Source organism: Arvicanthis niloticus, chromosome 5 (assembly GCF_011762505.2).
Source record: "Arvicanthis niloticus isolate mArvNil1 chromosome 5, mArvNil1.pat.X, whole genome shotgun sequence".
Lineage (NCBI taxonomy): Eukaryota > Metazoa > Chordata > Mammalia > Rodentia > Muridae > Arvicanthis > Arvicanthis niloticus.
This window is the reverse complement of record NC_047662.1, coordinates 19,883,837-19,904,593: the sequence shown is the minus strand read 5'-3', so window position 1 is coordinate 19,904,593 and position 20,757 is coordinate 19,883,837. Positions and strand designations below refer to the sequence as shown.

The window sequence follows — 20,757 nt, the reverse complement described above, 5'->3', positions numbered from 1 at the left end:
AGAATTTAAGCCATTATCAGATTATCACTGGAGCCAGACTTCTAAGTCCTAGAAATTGTCACTTAACACACTGGCTGCCGAGTCTGTGCCCTTTCGTCTTCCCACGCATGGCAAGTGTGAACGGTCTGTGCCACAGCTGGTCACGTGTTCTCCCTCACGATGCCCACAGACGGGATGGGAGGCTGGCAGTAGCCTGGGCTTCTCTAGCATGTTCTACGCTCTCACTTTCTCTGGAAGGAACATCTCCATCACCTGAGGAGCTGGGGACCAGGTCAGTAATCTACGCCGGCTGCATCCTGGGTCCTCAGTTCTCCTGGCAGTCTCCAACCATTGAAGGATCTACATCTGAACCTTTCAGTTCTGCACTACTCTGTTTTTAAATATGTAAGCAAAAAGTTTGGGCCACTAACCGTGTTCAGCTCCACTGTTTGGCCTGGGCACGCCTAGCAAGTCCACCATTATATTGCCAGGATGGCACCTGTCACTCCCGACTCTAAAGTGCCATCTTTCACTTACTCACTAGCCTGGGCAGGACAGGTATTCTCATCGGGAACAAGGAAACTGGAAGCTCTTCACTTGCAGGTTTTGAATGGTTTTCTGGTCAAGAGAGCTGTGTCCTGTGGTCCCAGGTTATCTCAGGCCATTTACATGAAAAGGAAGATGTAGATTTTCCAGGAGAATGACATAAACCAAATACAAAGTATAATGAGAAAGAACTCTGACCGCCAAATAGTTTTTAATAACAAGAAAATGTTTACACATTATTCCACAGTGGACACAGAAGAGGCTGCGTTAGTAAACACTTTGGACCCCAGAGCGAATCCTCACACCAAGGACTTCATAACCAACTCTTTAGACCATGATAGAAGCTGACAAAGTGACTCACATCAGTGTTTTCCTTTCCTGTGGTAGAAGCTGATGGGGCTCACGCCACACTGGGCTGTTGCAGTTCACATAGGAGTTCTCATGATTCTAGCATTATACAATTTTAAGCTGAGATTATACTCAGAAATAAGTCTAGAAAACAGTATTACAAAAGACCGGGAGAGCAGGGAAAGAAATCCCACGCAGGGTGTCTGTACTGCAGAAGCGGGGTCTTCACTGCCACAAGTCCTCCGTACGGCCAAACTTGAAAACCAGCCCTCTGTGGACAGAGCAAGAAGGACAACATGACTGTTGGGCTGGGAAACTTCTAGAACAGTAGGAAGCATGTAACAGAGAAACACACACAGCTGCAGAAAAAGCACCCGAGATCTATACACACTCACTGTCCTAGAGACACGAATTGTTCAGAATGTTCGACTGCTATTTGCTGTCACCGTCCCCAGACCTGGGGGTGAGTAGGGGCTGGAACCCAATACCTAGGGGTGTGTGTGGGGTAGAACCCGAGGCCTGTGTATGTGTGTGTGGTGGAACCCAAGGCCTGGGGGTAGGCATGCTAGTGCCCAGCTGCAACTCTGCCCCTATCTACGCACCTTATGGGTTGTCTTGGCATGCAAGGCCCATACAGACAAGTAAGACATAGTATAGTGTCTGTCTTTAAACTGCTCGAATCCGATAACCCCTGTCACATTCTTGCCCAGTGGTGGGCACACAGACCAAACACCAAGGAGGTCCCAACCACAAGTTCATTCTCCTTAAATGAGTTCAATTTTTTGTTTTCATGAGATGAGGGGTCTAACTGCGTAGCCTGGGCTGGCAAGGTGCGTACGATATGAACCAGGCTACCCTGGGCCTTAGGGCAATCCGTCTGCCTCTGCCATCCGATGATGCTGAGGCTCCAAGCACAAATCACATGCCTGCTGTCAGTTTCTGATTCGTTTGAAATGATTCAGACAGGAGCAGGGCGATGGCTCGACAGGTGCAGCATTTGCTGGGAACCCTGACATCCGAGGAAAGAGTGAACCAACGGTTGGCCTCCGATTCCTCTGTGCAGCAGCACGTGTGTACATGTGCACACTCAGCCACACATGAATTCAGTAATACTAAAAAACTAAAAAAAAAAAAAAAAAAAATCCAAAGGATGGTGATATTTGAAATGGGCTTTGTAGCCCGGCAGTGGTGGCGCACGCCTTTAATCCCAGCACTTGGGAGGCAGAGGCAGGTGGATTTCTGAGTTCGAGGCCAGCCTGGTCTATAGAGTGAGTTCTGGGACAGCCAGGATTACACAGAGAAACCCTGTCTTGAAAAAACAAAAACAAAACAAACAAACAAAAACAAAAAGAATGAAAATTAGAACTTACCCAAAAAAGATGAATGCATTCTGGAAAAATACAGCAATTCCAGGATACACTACGGTCTTTTCTGTAAAAAACAATTGTAATATTTAAAGGTTTAAGATCTCCAAACAGTTAGGTCCAGGTAGAGCAGCAGACACTAGCTTCCTTGCCTACCCTAACTGACCGTTCTGGCAGTGCTGATGGGTAAGTTAAATGATGTGATGACACATGGCAGACAGCACTGGCTGAGTGAGTGACAGCTCCCTTTGTTCAGGAAATGCTACTTCTGGAGGCAATGCAAGGTATACCTGGAGGAACAGTGTAGAAGGTGCTGGGGACCTCAGGGAGCAGAGCCGTCTGCTGCTCGAACAACTGAGACATTAGACCCAGAGGCCAGGAAGACCCCAGGAGAGGCAGACACAAGAAGAACTGAGGACAAAGGCCCCGGGAGGTGAGAGAGTCCTGGAGAGCCTGGCAGGCAGGTCAGGAATGGGACTGGAGATGACTGATGTAAGGGACCCTACTGAAAGCAAAGGGAGAGGCAGGAAACATGCTAGGAAGTGCTTTCAGGAGAGCAGGGACTGGTGGGCTGAAGGGGTGACAGCCGTGGAGATGCTAAGAGGTAGCTGTGACGTGGACAGACACAGGACAGACACAGGCCTTGGCTGAAGGCAGTAGTGACTGGCCTAACACTGCAGTCCAAGCAGGGGCTCTGAGCACAGAGCTGGGGCCTCCTTGTCGCCTCTCTGACCAGGCTGTCAGGAGCACTTGCTAACCGACAACGCAGAGCCCAGCGGCTTAGATGACTTTTTCTCTTCTCAAAATAGCCTGAGGTTTTGTCGAGGACTCTACTACCTCACATTAACAAACATTACCACCTCCATGCATAGTGGCTCACTCTTTAGTCCCAGCACTTAGGCAGAGGCAGGTGGATCTCTGTGAAGTTAGCCTGGTCTACAGAATGAGACCTAGCCTCATGACAACAGTAACAAAGCCAGCCAACCAACCAACCAACCAACCCAGACTAAGCCAGTCCAGGCTTTGCCAAGTACCAGTGCCTTGTTTTAGTTCTGTGATAGCTATGGTATATTTTATCTGGAATATTAAACATGTTTCCTAGTTTTCTAGGCTCCCTCAAATTGGAATTTTAGCCAGGGACACAGACCCTTTCCGGCTCTGGTCTTTAAACTGGTCTTACAGAGTACATGCAATTGTTAACTACTGCTTGGTACAAACAGGTAACACTCTATTACCAAGGAGTCGTAACTGAATAAATGAGGACCAAACCGGGACAATGTGGCAAACCCATGTAACCTCAGCACTCAGGAGGTAGAGAAGGGGAATCTCTAATTCCCGGCCACCCTAGGTTACATGGCAACAATTTATCCTGGGTGTAGTGGTGAATGTCTGTAATCCCAGAATTTGGGACTCTGAGAGAGGCAAGAAAATTGATGGGGAGTTTGAGGCCAGGGCTACACAGGAGTTGTGACACCAAAATAAAAACAAACCCCCAGCTAGGATGTGGTGACGAACGCCTTTAATCCCAGCACTCTGGAAGCAGAGGCAGGCGGATCTCTGTGAGTTGGAGGCCAGCCTGGTGAGTTCCAGGACAACCAAAGCTACACAGAGAAACCCTGTTTCAAAAAACCAAAACGAACCCTCAGTGGGAGGGTGCTTGCTCCCAAATGTAGTGGACTCCTTTTTTCTGTCTTCTTTCTTCCTTTTCTTTTTTTTTTTTAAGGTTATTTTTTTAAATTTTTATTTATTATATGTAAGTACACTGTAGCTGTCTTCAGACACCCCATAAAAGGGCATCAGATCTCATTACAGATGGTTGTAAGCCACCATGTGGTTGCTGGGATTTGAACTCATGACCTCTGGAAAAGCATTCAGTGCTCTTAACCGCTGAGCCAGCTCACCAGCCCCCTTTTTAAGGTTATTAAAGACAGGGTCTCTCTATGTGGTTTTGGCTTTCCTTGAACTCACTCTATAGACCTGGCTGGCCTTGACTCCCAGCACTTGGGAGGCAGAGGCAGGTGGATTTCTGAGTTTGAGGCCAGCCTGATCTACAGAGTGAGTTCCAGGACAGCCAGGACTACACAGAGAAACCCTGTCTCGAAAAACAAACAAACAAACAAAAAAATATCTGGGATGTCAGAGCTCTGCACATATGCTGCATGTGTGACAGCCCTGACAACTTGGCTGCAGAGTAACCAAGCATACACCCGATGACAGATCACTAGTGCGCTGACCTAACCGATGAGCTAATTCAACGGCAGACTCAAACTTTGAGACCAGTGGCAGTGTTGGGACTGGGTGAGCAGGCCCTCCTTGTGGGTGGGGGTGGGGCTGCTGGTGACAAGCTCTGATGGCCATCCTTCCCTTCTGCTCCCATTAACGCCAGAGATGTGGGGCAGCTGCCCCTGAACTACAAGTCTGGGCTGAGCCAAGACAAATCCTCACTTGTTTGGCTCAGGTCACAGAGCCAAATGTGTGAGCAATGAAGATTCTCCTCTCCAGTCAAGAGCAAGGTGCGGAGCCGTACCCCATAGCTGGGTTGGAGGAAAACCACACAAAGCTATCTACTGATAAAAGAAGTCTCTAGGTAATAAAATACACGGCAGTAGCTAGCGTGTGCGTGTGTGCGTGCGTGCGTGGGTGCCTGTGTGTGTGCCTGCGTGCCTGCCTGTGTGCATGCGTGCTGTGTAAAAGATTCATCCTAAAACAGCCAGTTTGGATGTAAAATCCTAGTGTGAGATGAAAGTAAAATGTATCCTTACCCTTAGCAACATAACCTCCAAAGAGAATCCACATGGATGCAATCAGGGACCCGAAAGCCAACATGAAGCCGATGAAGAGCCAGATGCGAGCTCCTGAAAAGATACAATGTTACCACAGCTACTCCACAGACAGACCTATTGACTTCACTGTGCCAATGAAAGTCTGAGCTGGCTGGGCAGTGGTGGTGCAGGCCTTTAATCCCAGCACCTGGGAGGCAGAGGCAGGTGGATTTCTGAGTTGGAGGCCAGCCTGGTCTACAGAGTGAGTTCCAGGACAGCCAGGGCTATATAGAGTTTCTCTGTCTCGAAAAACAAAAACAAAAACAAAACAAAACAAAACAAACAAACAAAAAAAAAAAAAAAAAAAAAAAGAAAGTCTGAGCTGAATGTGTGTCCAGGCCTGTGATCCGGACAATTGGGGGTAGAGGTAGGAAGGTCTGAAGTTCAAGGCTGGCCTGTGTTACATAAGATCCGGCCTCAAAATAAAACAAAGGGGTTGGTGCCTCAAAATAAAACAAAGGGGTTGGTGAGGACCCCACCCCTCCCTCCCCGGGGCCCAAAAGTAGCAAGAGAAACCAAACTGCAGTAAGCTGTCCTCTGTTCTCCATCCAGGCACCATAGCATACCATAGCATGTGTGTGTCCACACTCATAACCCCCCACACATGTATACTCACATATGTGACACATGTACACACACAAAAATAAACACATAAAAAACAATGGGCTAGGCTTGGTGACACACTCCAGGAGTTGAAGCAGAAGAATTGATTCCAATTCAGGGCCATCCTTGGCTATGTTTGAAGTTAGCCTGGGTTATCTGGGATCCCGTCTCAGATAAAGATTGGGCCAGTGAGATACTTCGGTGGGTAACCGTGCTTGTTGTGCAAGTCTGAGGCCAGGAATGCTATCCCTTAAACTTTCTTAAATAGCCAGAAGGCAGGAGTGATGGCTCAGCAATTAAGAGCACTGGCTGCTCTTCTGGAGCCCCCACATGAGGATCTGCTACCCTCTTCTGACCACTGCAGACACCAGGCACACATGTGGTGCACAACTCCTGCGAGCAGCGCATCCACACACATTTAAAAAAAAAAAAAAAATCAAACAAAAAATGCTAATACAATTGTGACAGTTTGTATAAGCTCAGCCCAGGGAGTGGCACTATTAGTAGGTGTGGCCCTGTTGGAGGAGGTGTGTCACTGTGGGCGTGGGCTTTAAGACCCTCATCCTAGCTGCCTGGAAGCCAGTCTTCTGCTAGCAGCCTTCAGATGAAGATGGAGAACTCTCAGCTCCTCCTGCACCATGCCTGCCTGGATGCTGCCATGCTCCCACCTTGATGATCATGGACTGAACCTCTGAACCTGTGAGCCAGCCCCAATTAAATGTCCTTATAAGCGTTTGCCTTGGTTATGATGTCTGCTCACAGCAGTAAAACCCTAAGACAACAACCAAATATCCCAGTCTTGCCTAGGGTAGTTTAATGTGACGAGGCTCTGCTTTGCGCACGTTACCAGTTCCTGCGCTCTGCAGCAGCCCACAGACACTTTAAGACTATTATTACTGCTGAGGTCAGACGCTCACGCTGGTGGGTTTTGTGCTCACAGCCTGCTGTAATCTATGCCTTGGAATCCAGCATCTCCCTGTCCTATGCAGGAACCCAAGAAGCCCGACAAGCACCCTGCCGTGTGAAGTCTCAGTCAGGGGAAGAAAGCTCTGTAGTAAGAAGTCAGTGTCATTTACCTGTCTGGCCCAGACAGCCCTCGCTGTAGCTGTCACCGCGAACTTGTCCATTCGATACTGCGTTAATCCTGCAGGAGGAGGAAAAACAAGAAATCAGGGGCTCGCCCTCCAAGGAGGAGGTGGTGTCTATAGCATCACATTATTAAACTCAAGAAGCTAGGCTTGCCCAAGTTCAAAGTGAGGCCTCCTGAGCCCTGAGCCACGGGTCCACACGACTCAGGTCGGCTAAGGAAGTCCCTTCAGGTGAGCCATACCCTGGAACCACACAGAGAAACCCTGTCTCGAAAAAAACAAAACAAAACAAAAAAAGAAGTGAGACATATAAAAGGCAAGAGGCCGACACAAGAGTTCAGTACAACTTGGAACTAGGAATTAGGTTAGAGAGAACAACTTGGAACAGGAACTAGGGACTAGGAACTCAAGACTTGGGATTTGGACTAGGAAGAGAGACTGAAGAATAAATGGGATTGAATCACACTCTGTCTGGTCTCCATATCTGTCCTCACTCTCTCTCTTGCTGAACCCCGACCTGCGGACTAGAGCCGCTTGGGGGCAGTGCAGGCTCTAACAGTTTAGCCCCCAAGGCTTTTGGCAGTGCGGGTTCCAACACTGACAGAGCAGTCCACAACATTTTGGCCCCCAAACTTGGGGCAGCTCGGGCCGCAACACATGGGGCCAGGAATGGAAGGCTTCTGGGGCAGAAGTGAGAGGTCTATGGCTGTAAGGATGAATTTTCTCCCGTGTAGCCTGTCTTCCAGGCACCTGAAACCTTTCTTAAAGATCACAGAGCATTTTAGATCCATGGACAAGAAAGCCTCTGTCACATCTTCACCAATAAGCTCTCAGGGATGAAGATGAGGGTGTGGCTATGCTGGAGTGCTAGTCTGGCAAGTTCAAGGCCTTGGACTGTGCCCCAAGCACCACAAGAATGAATGCTCGCACACACGCACGCACGCACGCAAGCTCATGTATGCGGACATCCATGGAAAGAAGATTATCCAGACGGTGACAGGAGGGTGTGGTTGTAATTTGCCAATTCCTCTGGCCTACAGCAAACCCAACAACTACTTGTACTCATAAGCAGGGTGGTGGGCTAGCTTTTCTCCTGAGTACTAAATGGATGTTCTGCCTGCTGATGGCACTGATGCTCAGGGTAGAGCCCCCCCTTACCTGGTGTTCAGGAGGCCAGTGGCCCCTCAACCACTCACCCCAAGCTGTAGCACTGACCCAGGACTGGAAATGTTTTCCCCTCAGACTTCTTACATAAGAATGGTGCCAAACGTTAGCAGATAAAGGACTGCAGCATGCCAAAGAAAGGTCTGTGTGACGACACACGTGTAACCCCACAACTGGGAGACTGAGGTGCAAGAATAGCCAATCCCAGGCCAGCCTCGTCACACAGTGAGAGCCTGTCTCAAGAACAACTGGTCCCTACAGGAAGCACTTGCAACTAGGGAAACATATGTGTACAGGAACAAGGGAAAGTCCCTGGAATTCATTCAACATGGAGGATGAACCTGAGGTGATCTGGAATGGGGCACAAGAGACAAAGAGATGAGAATCCATGACAACTTATCAAAGGGGGAGGACTTCGGATAGGAACGCCAGGAACAGTGACAGAATTATCACTGCACAGTTCGAAGGCCAAAACAAGTCACAGCTTCAGTGAGCCTTTCTTAGCGCTCCAGGACTGTCTCCACCTCCGCTCTGACTTACTTTCTTTCTTTCTTCCTTTCTTTCTTTTTTTTTTTTCAAGACAGGGTTTCTCTGTGTAGCCCTGGCTGTCCTGGAACTCACTCTGTAGACCAGGCTGGCCTCAAACTCAGAAATCCACCTACCTCTGCCTCCCAAGTGCTGGGATTAAAGGCATGTGCCTCCACTGCCCGGCTTTTTTTTTTTTTTTTTTTTTTTTTTTTTTTTGGTGTTCCCCCTCTGACTCTTGCACCCCCATCAGTCTCATGTTCCTCATCTGTATTTGCAGTTACTTAACAATGCCATAATGGAATCTTGCTTAGTCACCGTCCACCCAATTCACCTCCGGCCTGCTCCTGATTTAGCCACCACCAAGTCCCATACGGACAGCAGAGGCTGGGCTGTGAACTGACTAAGTATCACCCCCCCCCACCCCCCGTTAAAATCCTATAGGAAAGCACACAGCGTCCAGGACTCAGGGGAATCTTTCAACTCTGCTAGGACAGAAGCAAGCAGAGCTGAGGAGATACTATGGGAGTGGGCAGAAGAAAGGGAAAGAGAAAGGCAGAACTGTCAGCTCTCCTCCTGACAGTGTTCTTGCTGGCCTTGAACTCACAGCAATCCTCCTGTCTCAGCCTACAGAAGGGCTGGGATTTATGTCTTGTTTCTTTCTTTTGAACTTATTTATATGCATGTGGTATTATACCTGCATGTATATACCAGTGCCTGGTGTCTGCATGGAGGCCATGAGATCCCCTGCAGCTGGAGTTATAAAAGGCTATGAGCCACCATGAGGATGCTGGGACCAAACCCAGGTCTTCTCCCAGAGCCATCTCTCTAGACCCTTTGTATTATTTCTTAAGATCAAGTTCCTTGGCAGGCATGGGACTTCATAAGTAGACTAGGCTAGCCTGAAACTTGCAGCCATCTTCCTGTCTCTGTTCTAGGTACTGGGACTCTGGGACTACAGGTTCCAAGAGCATCACCATGCCCAGGGGTCCTTCTTACCTACCAGAATTTTAAATTATGTCTCAGATCATTTTAGTCTGTGACACTCTAGGTAGGTGGGGTGACGCCAGCACTTACATGAGGAAGGCTATGGTTGCTATGACACCACAGGCATGATATGAGTGGTTGAATTGCTCCATCTTGGGGTACATTACAGCTGCGTCTATGATGATCCACCATCCTGTGAAAAACTAAAAACAGACAGACAAAAGAGGGTAACGTCAGCGAGACCCAACAGCAATAGCACATATATGACTACAGGGTGTTTGAACCAAGGAACCCCTTCAAATGAATTCCAAATTCTGGCCCCCCCCCCCCAACCCTCCGCCAAGCCGTTCCCGCAGCTTCATGCTTGTGATTCTCAGGTGGTTCACCAGCTGATTAAATATCAGGTACACAAGGCTAGAGAGATGGCTCAGTGGTTCAGAGCTCTGACTGCTCTTCCAAAGGACCTGGGTTCAATTCCCAGCACCTCCATGCTGACTCAGTCATCTGTAACTCCAGTCCTGCCGGATCCCACACCTTCCTCTGCGGGCATCTGCATGCTCGTGGTGTAGTCATACAGGCAGGCAGAATATCCATGCACATAACAATAAATCAATGTTTAAAAAAATACGTATTAGGTACCCTAAACCTGCTCTTGCTGGTACAGACTTTACAAATCTAGAAGTTCTGACACCTCACAGAGAAGGGGAAAGTGGAGTCCCGGGGGACCGTTCACGCCTGTCACCTACTGTGGTCACAGGACTCAAGTGTGACCGCACTGAGTTCAAGGTCAACCTCAAATCCCAGCTGATGGAGGGAACGCCCTGCTGCAGTACTCTGATGGGGCTGATGTGGGGTGTGGTAACATGGGTCCTGGTAAGAGCAGTTACCACAGGAAGAATCTTAACTACATCTTGGCATCATAAAACATGTCTGCAATTCTTACTCCTTTTGATAATTACAGTATGGCCATTTGATGGTTTTGGATATGATTTTTTTTAAATTTGCTTAATTTTATTTTATATGCATTAGTGTGACAGTGTCAGACCCCCTGGAACTAGAGTTACAGATGTTGGGGGCCGACTCCTAGCAGAAAGTGGCTATCATCTTTGTAGCCATCTTGAGCCATATACCCTGACAAGAGACTTGTTTTCAACAGCCCACAACAGCTGAGCACACTCTGATAAATATCTTGTTTTTCCCACATATCTTGTTTTGTTGTTTAGTGCCCCCAGCTGTAAGGCGCACGTGGTATCCACGCCTACAAGACACATGGCAAAAGCGTATAATACATACCCCGGATTTCCCCTCAATAAACGAGACTAGAGACTTGATCAGAACCTCTGTCTTGTCTCCATTCTTCGTGTCTCTTCCCTCCATCCCCACTCTCTCTCTTGCTAGACCCTGACTAGACTGGAGCAACAGCTCGGGCCAGGACAACAGACAGGTATGAGCTGCCATGTGGGTGCTGGGAATTGAACCTGGGTCCTCAAGAAGAGCAGCACTCTTACCTGCTGAGCCATCTCTCCAGCCCCTCTGATATACAATTTTTAAGTTTAATTTGAACACAAAATTATATATTACCTAAATTTTCTTCTGGTTATTCATTGAAGGAAAATATATAGGATAGAAATATTAAAACTCTATGTTAAAAAAAAAAAAAAAAAACCTCACCCAAGCAGGAATCTACAGGCTGGCATCACCTCCTGAGAGCCATGGGTGTAGCTTGGTAGTTGAGCACTGCCTCTGTGTGCAGCTCTTGCTTCCATCCCCAGCACCACACACACACAAGAAGTCATTAACCAAATCCTGACCAATAGCTTACAAGGCTGTGAAAGGAGCCCCCTTTCCTACGGTAACTGCTAAGGAGCCAGTTATTTTAAACCATCAAATTGTCTTTACCAGATTATAGACAGATCAATGATGCTTTGATTGGCTAGCACAAGGAGTGGCCTGGGTCACCCTTTTACTATGCTCAAGAGTTTTTTTTTTTTTTTAATATATATTTATATATATGAGTACACTGTCACTCTCTTCAGACACACAAGACGAGGGCATCGGATCCCATTACAGATGGTTGTTAGCCACCATGTTGTTACTGGGAATTGAACTCAGGACCTCTGGAAGAGCAGTCAGTGCTCTTAACCACTGAGCCATCTCTCCAATCCTTATTCAAGATTTAAAATTTCTCTTATGTTATTGCCTGCACGTGTGTCTATCTGTGTATCATGTGTGTGCCTGGTGTCTGTGGAGTTCAGGAGAAGACATCAGAACCAGGGAAACTGGATTAGAGGGTGTGAGACACCATGTGGGTGCTGGGAACTGAACTTGGGTCCTCTGCAAGAGCAACAAATGTTCCTAACCCCCGAGCCATCTCTCCAGCCCTGCATTTAAGGTATTTTATTCAAAGTCTAAAATTAAAGCTTTTCAAAGCATTGGAGTTTCTAAGGTAGTATCAAATTTTGTCGTGTCTTTGAAAAAAATGGTAATTTTCTAAAAATATGATAAAAATCGGAGCTGGAGAGATGGCTCAGTGGTTAAGGATACTGGCTGCTCCTCCAGAGGACCCGGGTTCAATTTCCAGCAACCACACACAACTCACAACTCAGGATCTGACACCCTCACACAGACACACTAATTATTAAAAAGATAATAATAATCAAAGATGAGATACAGAAAAGATATATTTTAAACTTGGGTTTCTAGTTTCATTCATTTACTTAAAATCTCTTCCTTCCAGGCTGGGGTTCAGTGACAGAGAACTTGCCTACTCTGTGTGAAGTCCTGGGTTCAGTGTCTAGTAAAAGTATTTCTCTTTAGAACAGGCAGCAGGGGCTGGAAAGATGGCTCAGTGGTTAAGAGCATGGTTTGCTTCTTCCAAAGGACCCAGGTTCGATTCCAAGCACCCACATGGCAGCTTACAACTGTCTGTAACTCCAGTTCCAAGAGATCTGACACCCTCACACCAAAGCACATAAAATAAAATAAAACAATATAAAACAAAGACAGGAGAACAGGCAGCAGGTAAGATCTTAAGCCGTGTGTCCGACGGCGCGAGGAATGTGTGATGTTAAATAGCTTTATGCTGCAAATCCCCTGTGAGCATTTTTTTTTAATAGCTCAAGGTGGCACACACTGTAACCCCAGCACTTGGGAAGTAGAGGCAGGACGAGGAAGAGTTCAAAGGTGCCCTTGGGTATACGAGCGAGAGTTCGAAGCCACCGAGACCTACAGGAGACCCGTGAGCTTCCTAATACTTCTCCCTACAACATTAAGGGGAATGTGAACTCTGGATAACCTGAGAAATGGGAATATCTATCTTGACTGGTTTAGACCTGATTGTCTCTTTAACCCTTTCTTCCCTTTTTGAAGACAGGGCCTCACTATTTGCCCTGGCTGTCCTGGAACTCACTCTGTAGACCAGGCTGGCCTCAAACTCAGAGATCCACCTCCTTTGCCTCTAGAGTGCTGGGATCAAAGGTGTGTGACACACCTGGCCCTCTTCAACCCTTTAAAACTTCTGTACTCATGGCGTCAAGGAGACATAACCCATACAATAAGTAAATGTATGCAAAATGTTCCATTATGACAACTATTAACACTACTAACAAACTCACAAGTAAAACATCACTGAGTAAAGTAAGTTTGGTAATTGATTATTTTTTTAAAAGGACACATGTGAAGACATCACACACAACCTAAACCGTCTATACAGCCACGCATCAACATACGGAGGGCCAAGGTGTTACCAGGACTTACTAGAATGCCGGCAGCGATGGAGGCAATCGTGTTCCGCTTCTCCCCCCAGTCCATACACTCTGAGCACCTGGAGCCTTCTAGAAATCCAGACATCTTTTCAGGTCACTAAAACAAAACCATCACAGTTAAATAAGGTACTTCAGTTTTTTTGTTTCAAAGCCGGATGTGCTTCTGCAAAATAACGGCTGGATGATAATCTAATGCAAGTTACAAACGCTCTTTATTCCGGCCCTACTCACTTCTTCAGAATTTCTGATGCTGCTTTGGTGGCGAGTGAGCTACTGGAGACGGAGCCTACATACTTTCAATTTAAAACATGGTTTTAGCTGGGACTGGTGTGGCAGCTCCCGCCTGCAATCCTAGCAATTGGCAGGCTGAGGCAGGACTGTGCTCAGTCAGAGGGCCAGCCAGAGCTACACAGTGAGTTTCAGGCCAGTCTGTCTTAAAAGACAAAACAAGGGACAGGTGAGATGGCTCAGCAGTTAAAAGCATTGGCTGTTCTTCCAGAGGTCCTGAGTTCAATTCCCAGCAACCACATGGTGGCTTATAGATATAAGGGGATCTGATGCCCTCTCCTGGCCTGCGGGTGTATACTCAGCAGAGCACTCATCCATTAAATAAATAAAATTTTAAAAAACGACAAGACAGCCGGGCCATGGTGGTGCACGCCTTTAATCCCAGCACTTGGGACGCAGAGGCAGGTGGATTTCCGAGTTCGAGGCCAGCCTGGTCTACAGAGTGAGTTCCAGGACAGCCAGGACTACACAGAGAAACCCTGTCTCGAAAAAAAAACCAAAGACAAGACAAAAATGATAAAAAACAAGGAAACAAAACTAGGATGGTTTAAAAAAAAAAAAACTAGGATGGTTTTAGCGTATTTATATAATATGGAGGTGATTACCCTAACGTTAACAAAATGTACCCAGCTCCTCAAAGCCGGCACATTTTATTCTGGCCAGTCCACCATTGATTTAAGCAGCCCTTTAAGTGGGCCCAAAGATGCTTAGCTCTGCACAGCTTCCGTCTAAAGCTTAAGCCCCGTACTAAGGTTACTATTTGATTTTGCTAAATAAGCACGTGATAAACTTTAGTTTTAAGTGAAAAGCATAGACTTGGATGAAAAATATTTCCCTCAGGAATTTACAGTGTTTCCTGCATATGTGTTTTGTCATGTCAGATTATGAGAGGAACCGCTCAACTACTGGTTTCCGTTCTCTCTACTTCATTTCTTCTACATTACTTGTCCCTTCTCCAAGCCTGCCTTCGGATGTCATTACTATGAAAAGGGCACCCCCATCTTATTTTATTTAATATCTCTAACTCTGCTACTGATGCTATTTCAACATCCCCCACAAAGAGTGCAGGCCTGAAATTAATTCACACTTAAAATAAAGAACGTTCTGTCAGTTGGGCACTGGTGGTGCTCGCCTTTAATCCCAGCACTTGGGAGGCGGAGGTAGGCAGATCTCTGAGTTCGAGGCCAGCCTGGTCTACAGAGTGAGTTCCAGGACAGCCAGGGCTACACAGAGAAAACCTGTCTCTAAAAACCAAAACTAAAACCAAAACCAAAAAAAAAAAAAAAAAAAAAACCCAAAAAACAAAAAACCCAACAACAACAAAAAACCGTGCTATCAAATTACCACGGCCAGCCGAAATTGTCTGAAATCACATAAAACCCTCCTCCTACAAGCTCAACTCTCCAGACCCAGCCCGAGAAACATCACGCATCGTTTATTTCACAGATAATGGGAAAACCTGAACTATATACAACTCGCTCACAGTGAACACACCAGATCTCACATGACTCCCTAAAGGAACGCGACTTCAGTTATAGCCGCCTCTAAACAACCTAAAGGGAAAAACTAATATACTTTTGTGATGAGTTCCGGTCTGAAGATACATTCGTTTTTTATCTAATGATTGGAAAGAAAAGCAACCCACTATGTGTAATTGTCGGTTCACCCAATGGCCCCACCCGAGTCCATTTTTCGCTGCACAATTACTTGACATGTTCAAAGGCAGACCCGCCCTGCAGACTGGAGGAACAGGGCGCGGTCACGCGTGGGCTGACCCCGATGCTTCACCGTCCCGGATGAGCGTGCCAAGCTCCGCAGGTCTGGGGAAGTGTCCCCGCCACAGGAAGCGGCCCCGCAGGTCGCGCGATCTCAGCCCGGGCGGCGTCCAGGAACTGGGGCACGGCCAAAGCCGCGAGTTCGAGCCCGGCCCGCTGCTCCGCCCTCCCGTCCGCACTCACGTTCAAGTCCAGAGTTGGGAGTCACAGCGCGTTTGGTAGCCTCGGTCTACTCCAGTTCTGCAAGAAAACAAAACAGCCACAGGCTATCAGACTCCCGGATGTCGCTATGCCGGTCCGCCTCCGAGTCAGTGCGCATGCGGATTCAGAGCGCAGGGCGGATCCAGAGGGTGCAGCTTATGGGCCACGCCCACCGGGCCGACAAGTCTGCGGGTACCCGGACTCCCTTTTCTAGTCCCTTCTTGTCATTATGAGAAATACTAGGGTTGAGCCTGTCTTCTGTGATGGGGCTGAGGAAGGGAGCAACAGCCCACCTTTACTATTTGGTTTTGTTGTTGTTGTTAGACTTTTTAAAAATTTTTGTCATTGTGTAGAGGTCAGACAAGCCAAATTCCAGAAGTCAGTTCCTTCTTTCCACCATATGGATCCCAGGAATCAACTCAGGTTATTTGACTTAACAGCAAGTACCTGCTTTACCTGCTGAGCCATTTTTCCAGCCCGGTGACTAATAGGTCTGGGATTGGTCCTGCTGTAATCTCAGGTCCACGTGGGTGGCAGGTAGTCAGGAGCCAGTGGCACAGAAAGTGGGTGGGTGGCTCACTGCCTTGCAGAACTAGGCACTAGGGATCATCTCTCCAATCCCCTGTGTTGTCCTTTGATGCGTTAAGTCTATGTAGCTTTTGTTGGAAGGGGGAATTAACTGATTAGTATTCTAAACTAGACAATAACCCCTCTTTCTCCCCCCCTCCCCCGCCCCCCACTTGCACACACACAACGCTGTGCCTGAACCAAGGGCTCTACTACTCAGCCCAGGTTCTAGACCCATAACCTATTTAATTTTTAAATTTTTTATATGATGACTATTTTGCATGAGTGTACATCTGTGCACCACTGTGCATGGTGCTGGCAGAGGCCGGAAGAGGTGCCTGGAACTGGAATAACAGACATAGTGAGCTACCGTGTGGGTGTTGAGAACTGAACCTGAGACGTTGGAGAAAACAGTCGGTGCTCTGAATCACTGAGCCATCTTTCCAGCCCCTCCATGACCTATTTTTAAATGGACACGTTTCATAGCCCTATAGATTAAAGGTTTATTGTGACTGCCTAAAGACTGGTTAATGTCTCAAGGCTGGAGAGTCAAGGTCAGGCAGTCCCCAACCCCCAACCCAGTGTGTATGTGTGTGTGTGTGTGCGTGTGTGTGTGTGTGTGTGTGTGTGCGCGTGTGTGTGTGTGTGCACCTGGGAATCTATTTCTTCAATCCTGGCTGAGGATGTTACTATTCTGGACTTCCCCATGCAGAGTTGACACTCTACCACTGAGCTATATCTCCAGGCCCAAAGGCAGATCTTAATGAAAACTTTTAAATATCTATTCATATTTTTAACCTGCTGGAGCGACTGCGTTCCCGCTGAGTAGAGCTCAGGGCCGGGTGAAGCTCTGAAGTCAAGGTGCTTTATTATTGAAGCCACCAGGACAATGAAGGTGAAGGGTAGGGCTCGGTTCACGTGGACAAACAGCCAAAGCTCCTTCTTCTTTGTGTTGTCTCTACTTCTTTACTGGCTATATTAGTTACTCTGCTGTTTTCATGATAAAATATCATGCTCAAAGCAACTTATAGGAGGTCATTTGGATTATAGTCCTCCAGGGGAGAGCCCATCACGGGGCCAGGGATGTGCCTTGAACAGGAAGCTAGAGGCTTCCATCTTCAATTCCAAGCATGAGGCAGAGCTAGAGAATTTGAAATGGGGCAAGGATTTGTAATCTCATGCCCTACCCGGAGTCACATACTTCCTTTTCTGCAAGGCTGCACTACCTAAGCCTCCTGAAGCGGAGCCACCATCTGGGAACCAAATATTCAAGTTGATGGGAAACGTGTCTCATTCTGTTATGCAAACCAATGCAATTGAAAGGGTTCAGTCCCTGTGCATGGTATTCCATGAGACTATGAAGGAAGCTTTGATCTGCGGTACCCAAAAAGAGAGCTGCACCTACGACAACCATCCTACAAGCCTTACTGGCAAGCTGGAATATGACAAAGGCCACATTCCAATAATTTGTTCAGGGTCAAGTTATTCTGGGCTAAATAGTCCTCCTACAGAGCCACTACTGCCCATCTCTATGTCTGACTAGCATTCTTGTGTTAGCAGTTAAATCCTCTTTGGAATATACAAGCATGTTTCAGTTCCCCTGTTGTTGAGGTAGTCTATTAGACTTGCCAATCATCTGTGTGGTTTTGCCATGCATCCGCCTGCCTGTTTGTCCATCTTGACCAGGTCCTGCCCTTCACCTCCACTGCCCTGGGTGTCAATAGTCCTGCACCTTGACTTGGGAGCTCTGCCTGGCCACGAGCTTCAGCAGACCTCCAACAGGGCTTCATTATCGTATTCTCACAGAGGTGTTCTCCGCCCCATTATCAGCCTTCTGCTTGTCTCTTCATCAGTGGCTCTCAAACGTCTTAGACTCGGCTATGGCCTCTTTAACCCTCTGTGGGCATTCTGTAACCTACATATAGGCATATATAGATTTACTGCAATCTGTGTGTTGTCTGATTGAGAGTTAATATTAGTAGTTAAGAATGTCACGAAGACCAGGCAATGGTGGCACATGCCTTTAAAACTAGCACTTGCGAGCCAGAGGCAGGAGGATCTCAGTGAGTTCAAGGCCAGCTTGGTTTATAGAACAAGTTCCAGGACAGACAGCCAGGGATACACAAAGAGAAAGCCCGTGTCAAAAAATAAAAGTAGGGTTGGAGAGATGGCTCAGTGGTTGGGAGCACTGACTCTTCTTCCTGAGGTCCTGAGTTCAATTCCCAGCAACCACATGGTGGCTTACAACCATTTGCAATGGGATCTGATGCCCTTGTCTGGTGTCTCTGAAGACAGCTACAGTGTACTCATATACATAAAATAAATAAATATTTAAAAAATAAAAATAAAAAAAATGAAGGGCTGGAGAGATGGCTCAGTGGTTAAGAGCACTAACTGTTCTTCCAGAGGTCCTGAGTTCAATTCTCAGCAACCACATGGTGACTCATATCCATCTATACTGGGATCCAATGCTCTCTTCTGGTGAGTACTCACATACATAAAACAACAACAACAACAACAACAACAACAACAAATAACTCTTTCAACAAGAAAAAAAAGAAAAAAAATAATTGGCATAAAGAAGCCTGTGTTTAGGACTGGAGAGATAGCTCAGTTGGTCCTTGACAAATTGCTGCCAATGAAACTCACACAGTTTCTGAATTTGCTATTATTCAGCAAGTTCTGAAAAACTGGAAAGTCATAATGTGTCCATCTCTGCTTCTGACATAGTGCACTTACAACGGCCAGTGTGTTGATGTGAAACCAGCCTGGACTGCAATCCCTTTCAGAACAGCCTGTGCTTTTGTTGTAGGTTATTCGCTCACATTGTGAACCCTGAGATGGTGTTATTTACTGGAACAACATGTTTTTAGGTGTGATGTGGCTCAGCCTTAGCGCACACCTTTGATCTAAGGCTTTTCTGATTGACTATTGTAAACAGGATTAAATAAAGTCAACCTTAGGTCAAAAGACAGAGCAAGCAACCAGTTGGCAGGAAGTGAACTAGGATTATTGAGGGAAAAAAAAAACTGTATCGAGTAAGAGGGAGCCAGGGTGCCAGACGAGGACTGCACACAGGAAGTAGATGGGAGGGACACTGAGTCTGAAAGAAATTTTTTGGGTGAGAGAGGAGATTCATTCTGGGAAGCTCGCAGAGAAGGAAGGTTAGCTGTGTGCCTTCTCTCCCTGTCTGAGTTAGCAGGCTTTCACCCCAGCCAGCATCTGGCTCCTGATCTTCACTAGCAAAGTTTAGTGAGATTATGTTAAAAAAAACAACTTCAGTTTTGGCCCCATGTTGGCCTTGGTAAAGACAGTGTAATGCTCCTTTCCTCTCTGGTCTGTCACAGGCTTTTCCAGAGCACCTAGCATTTGTTACATTTAAATCTATGTTAAATTCCCTTTTATAAGCTCCACCTCCCCTTCCAGTTGGCTCCTCCAGAAGCTCGTTCCCATGGTGAAGTCAAGGATCCTGTGTGGAGGCTGATGAACAGATCTAATCAGTCTGTCTCATCTCTGGCTCCTGATGCCCTGGGATGGAAACATCTGCAGCTTTAACTCCTGTCAGTTACATCAGAAACACAGAGACACCAGCAGCATTCTGTAGGCCCTGTTTCCCGCTGTTTCAAGATTGACATGCAGAATTCTTCTAATAATTCCTTTGTTTGAGACATAGTCTAAAGAAGATAAGAAAAAAACAAAAAGAAAAAAAAAAAAGAGAGAGAGAGACATAGTCTAATAGCACCCGGGCTGTCTTTGAGCTATGACCTTGAACTTCTATTGATTCTTCTATTTCCACTTGCTAAGAGCTGGGATTAATGGTGGGTGTCTGCCACCATTCCTGGGAAAACTGGTCACCATTTTTTTTCAGGCACACATGAGAGATACTATGAATTGTCTGCAAAGACTTCTATAGCCTCTTCTATTCATAAACAGAAGCCTAGGACTGCATCATGAGCAGGTTCACTAATTGTTCTTACAACGCTGCTTCCCATTTGTAAATGGTGAAACTTGGGGTTCTGTGTGCCACACGGCTTCCTGAGAACAGTCAGCGAAAGTCCCAGGTCGGCGGGGGCGGGCTACTAAGAAGCATCCAGAGAATCCTCCTGCCTCTGCTTCAGCTGGGATTACAGGCTGGCCACCACAAAATGAGAAAGAAAGAAAGAAAGAAAAAAAAAACAGTGCTCAAGAACTTGGCTACTGGGATTACACTCCCACTGTAAGGGTCCAAAAATCACTGAAGACCCCACATAGTAGGCAAAAACAAAGAGCATATATTCTGGTGACCCCAGACAAAGGCAGGCCTTCTAGGGAACCCAGGAAACTCTCTAGAAGGACCAGGTAATCTAAAATTTCACTGGTGGGTGCTACAGGGTCACGGGTGGTCAGTGGTCTGCATTCCTATGTCATGAATGTTCAACCATGTGATGAAATAGGGTGGCCCATCACAGATGGCCCATTCTGAGACATTTCCCCATATTTGTGGTTATCCTCAGGCTGTTCTTTGGGAGTGGGTTTTATGGTCTGTTCTGGATTTTATTGTTTGTTCTTAGAGCCTGTCTTATGACTTAGTTTCTGGGACTCAGGGCCTTTTTTGAAATCAGGCCTGATCCTTAAATGGAGACACATGGGGTTCATGTTCTCTCTCACCTCTACTATTCACAGCCTTTGTAACGGGTTTAATTTATGAGTATGGGTGTTTTGTGTTATGGGGTATCCACCAAAGAAAACAATTTAAG

General features: G+C 46.8%; 1 protein-coding gene across 1 annotated transcript; it reads right to left on the bottom strand.

The window, feature by feature from the left end:
* Nucleotides 1-717: 717 nt before the first annotated feature.
* Tmem50a (transmembrane protein 50A) lies at nucleotides 718-15,577 on the bottom strand. The gene is made up of 7 exons (XM_034502758.2): nucleotides 15,437-15,577; nucleotides 13,183-13,287; nucleotides 9,517-9,629; nucleotides 6,739-6,806; nucleotides 5,000-5,092; nucleotides 2,244-2,304; nucleotides 718-1,144 (listed from the first exon to the last, which is right to left on the bottom strand). The coding sequence occupies exons 2-7, from the start codon at nucleotides 13,273-13,275 to the stop codon at nucleotides 1,099-1,101; spliced, it is 474 nt and encodes a 157-aa protein (XP_034358649.1). The 5' UTR covers nucleotides 13,276-13,287; nucleotides 15,437-15,577; the 3' UTR covers nucleotides 718-1,098.
* Between the last annotated feature and the right edge of the window lie 5,180 nt (nucleotides 15,578-20,757).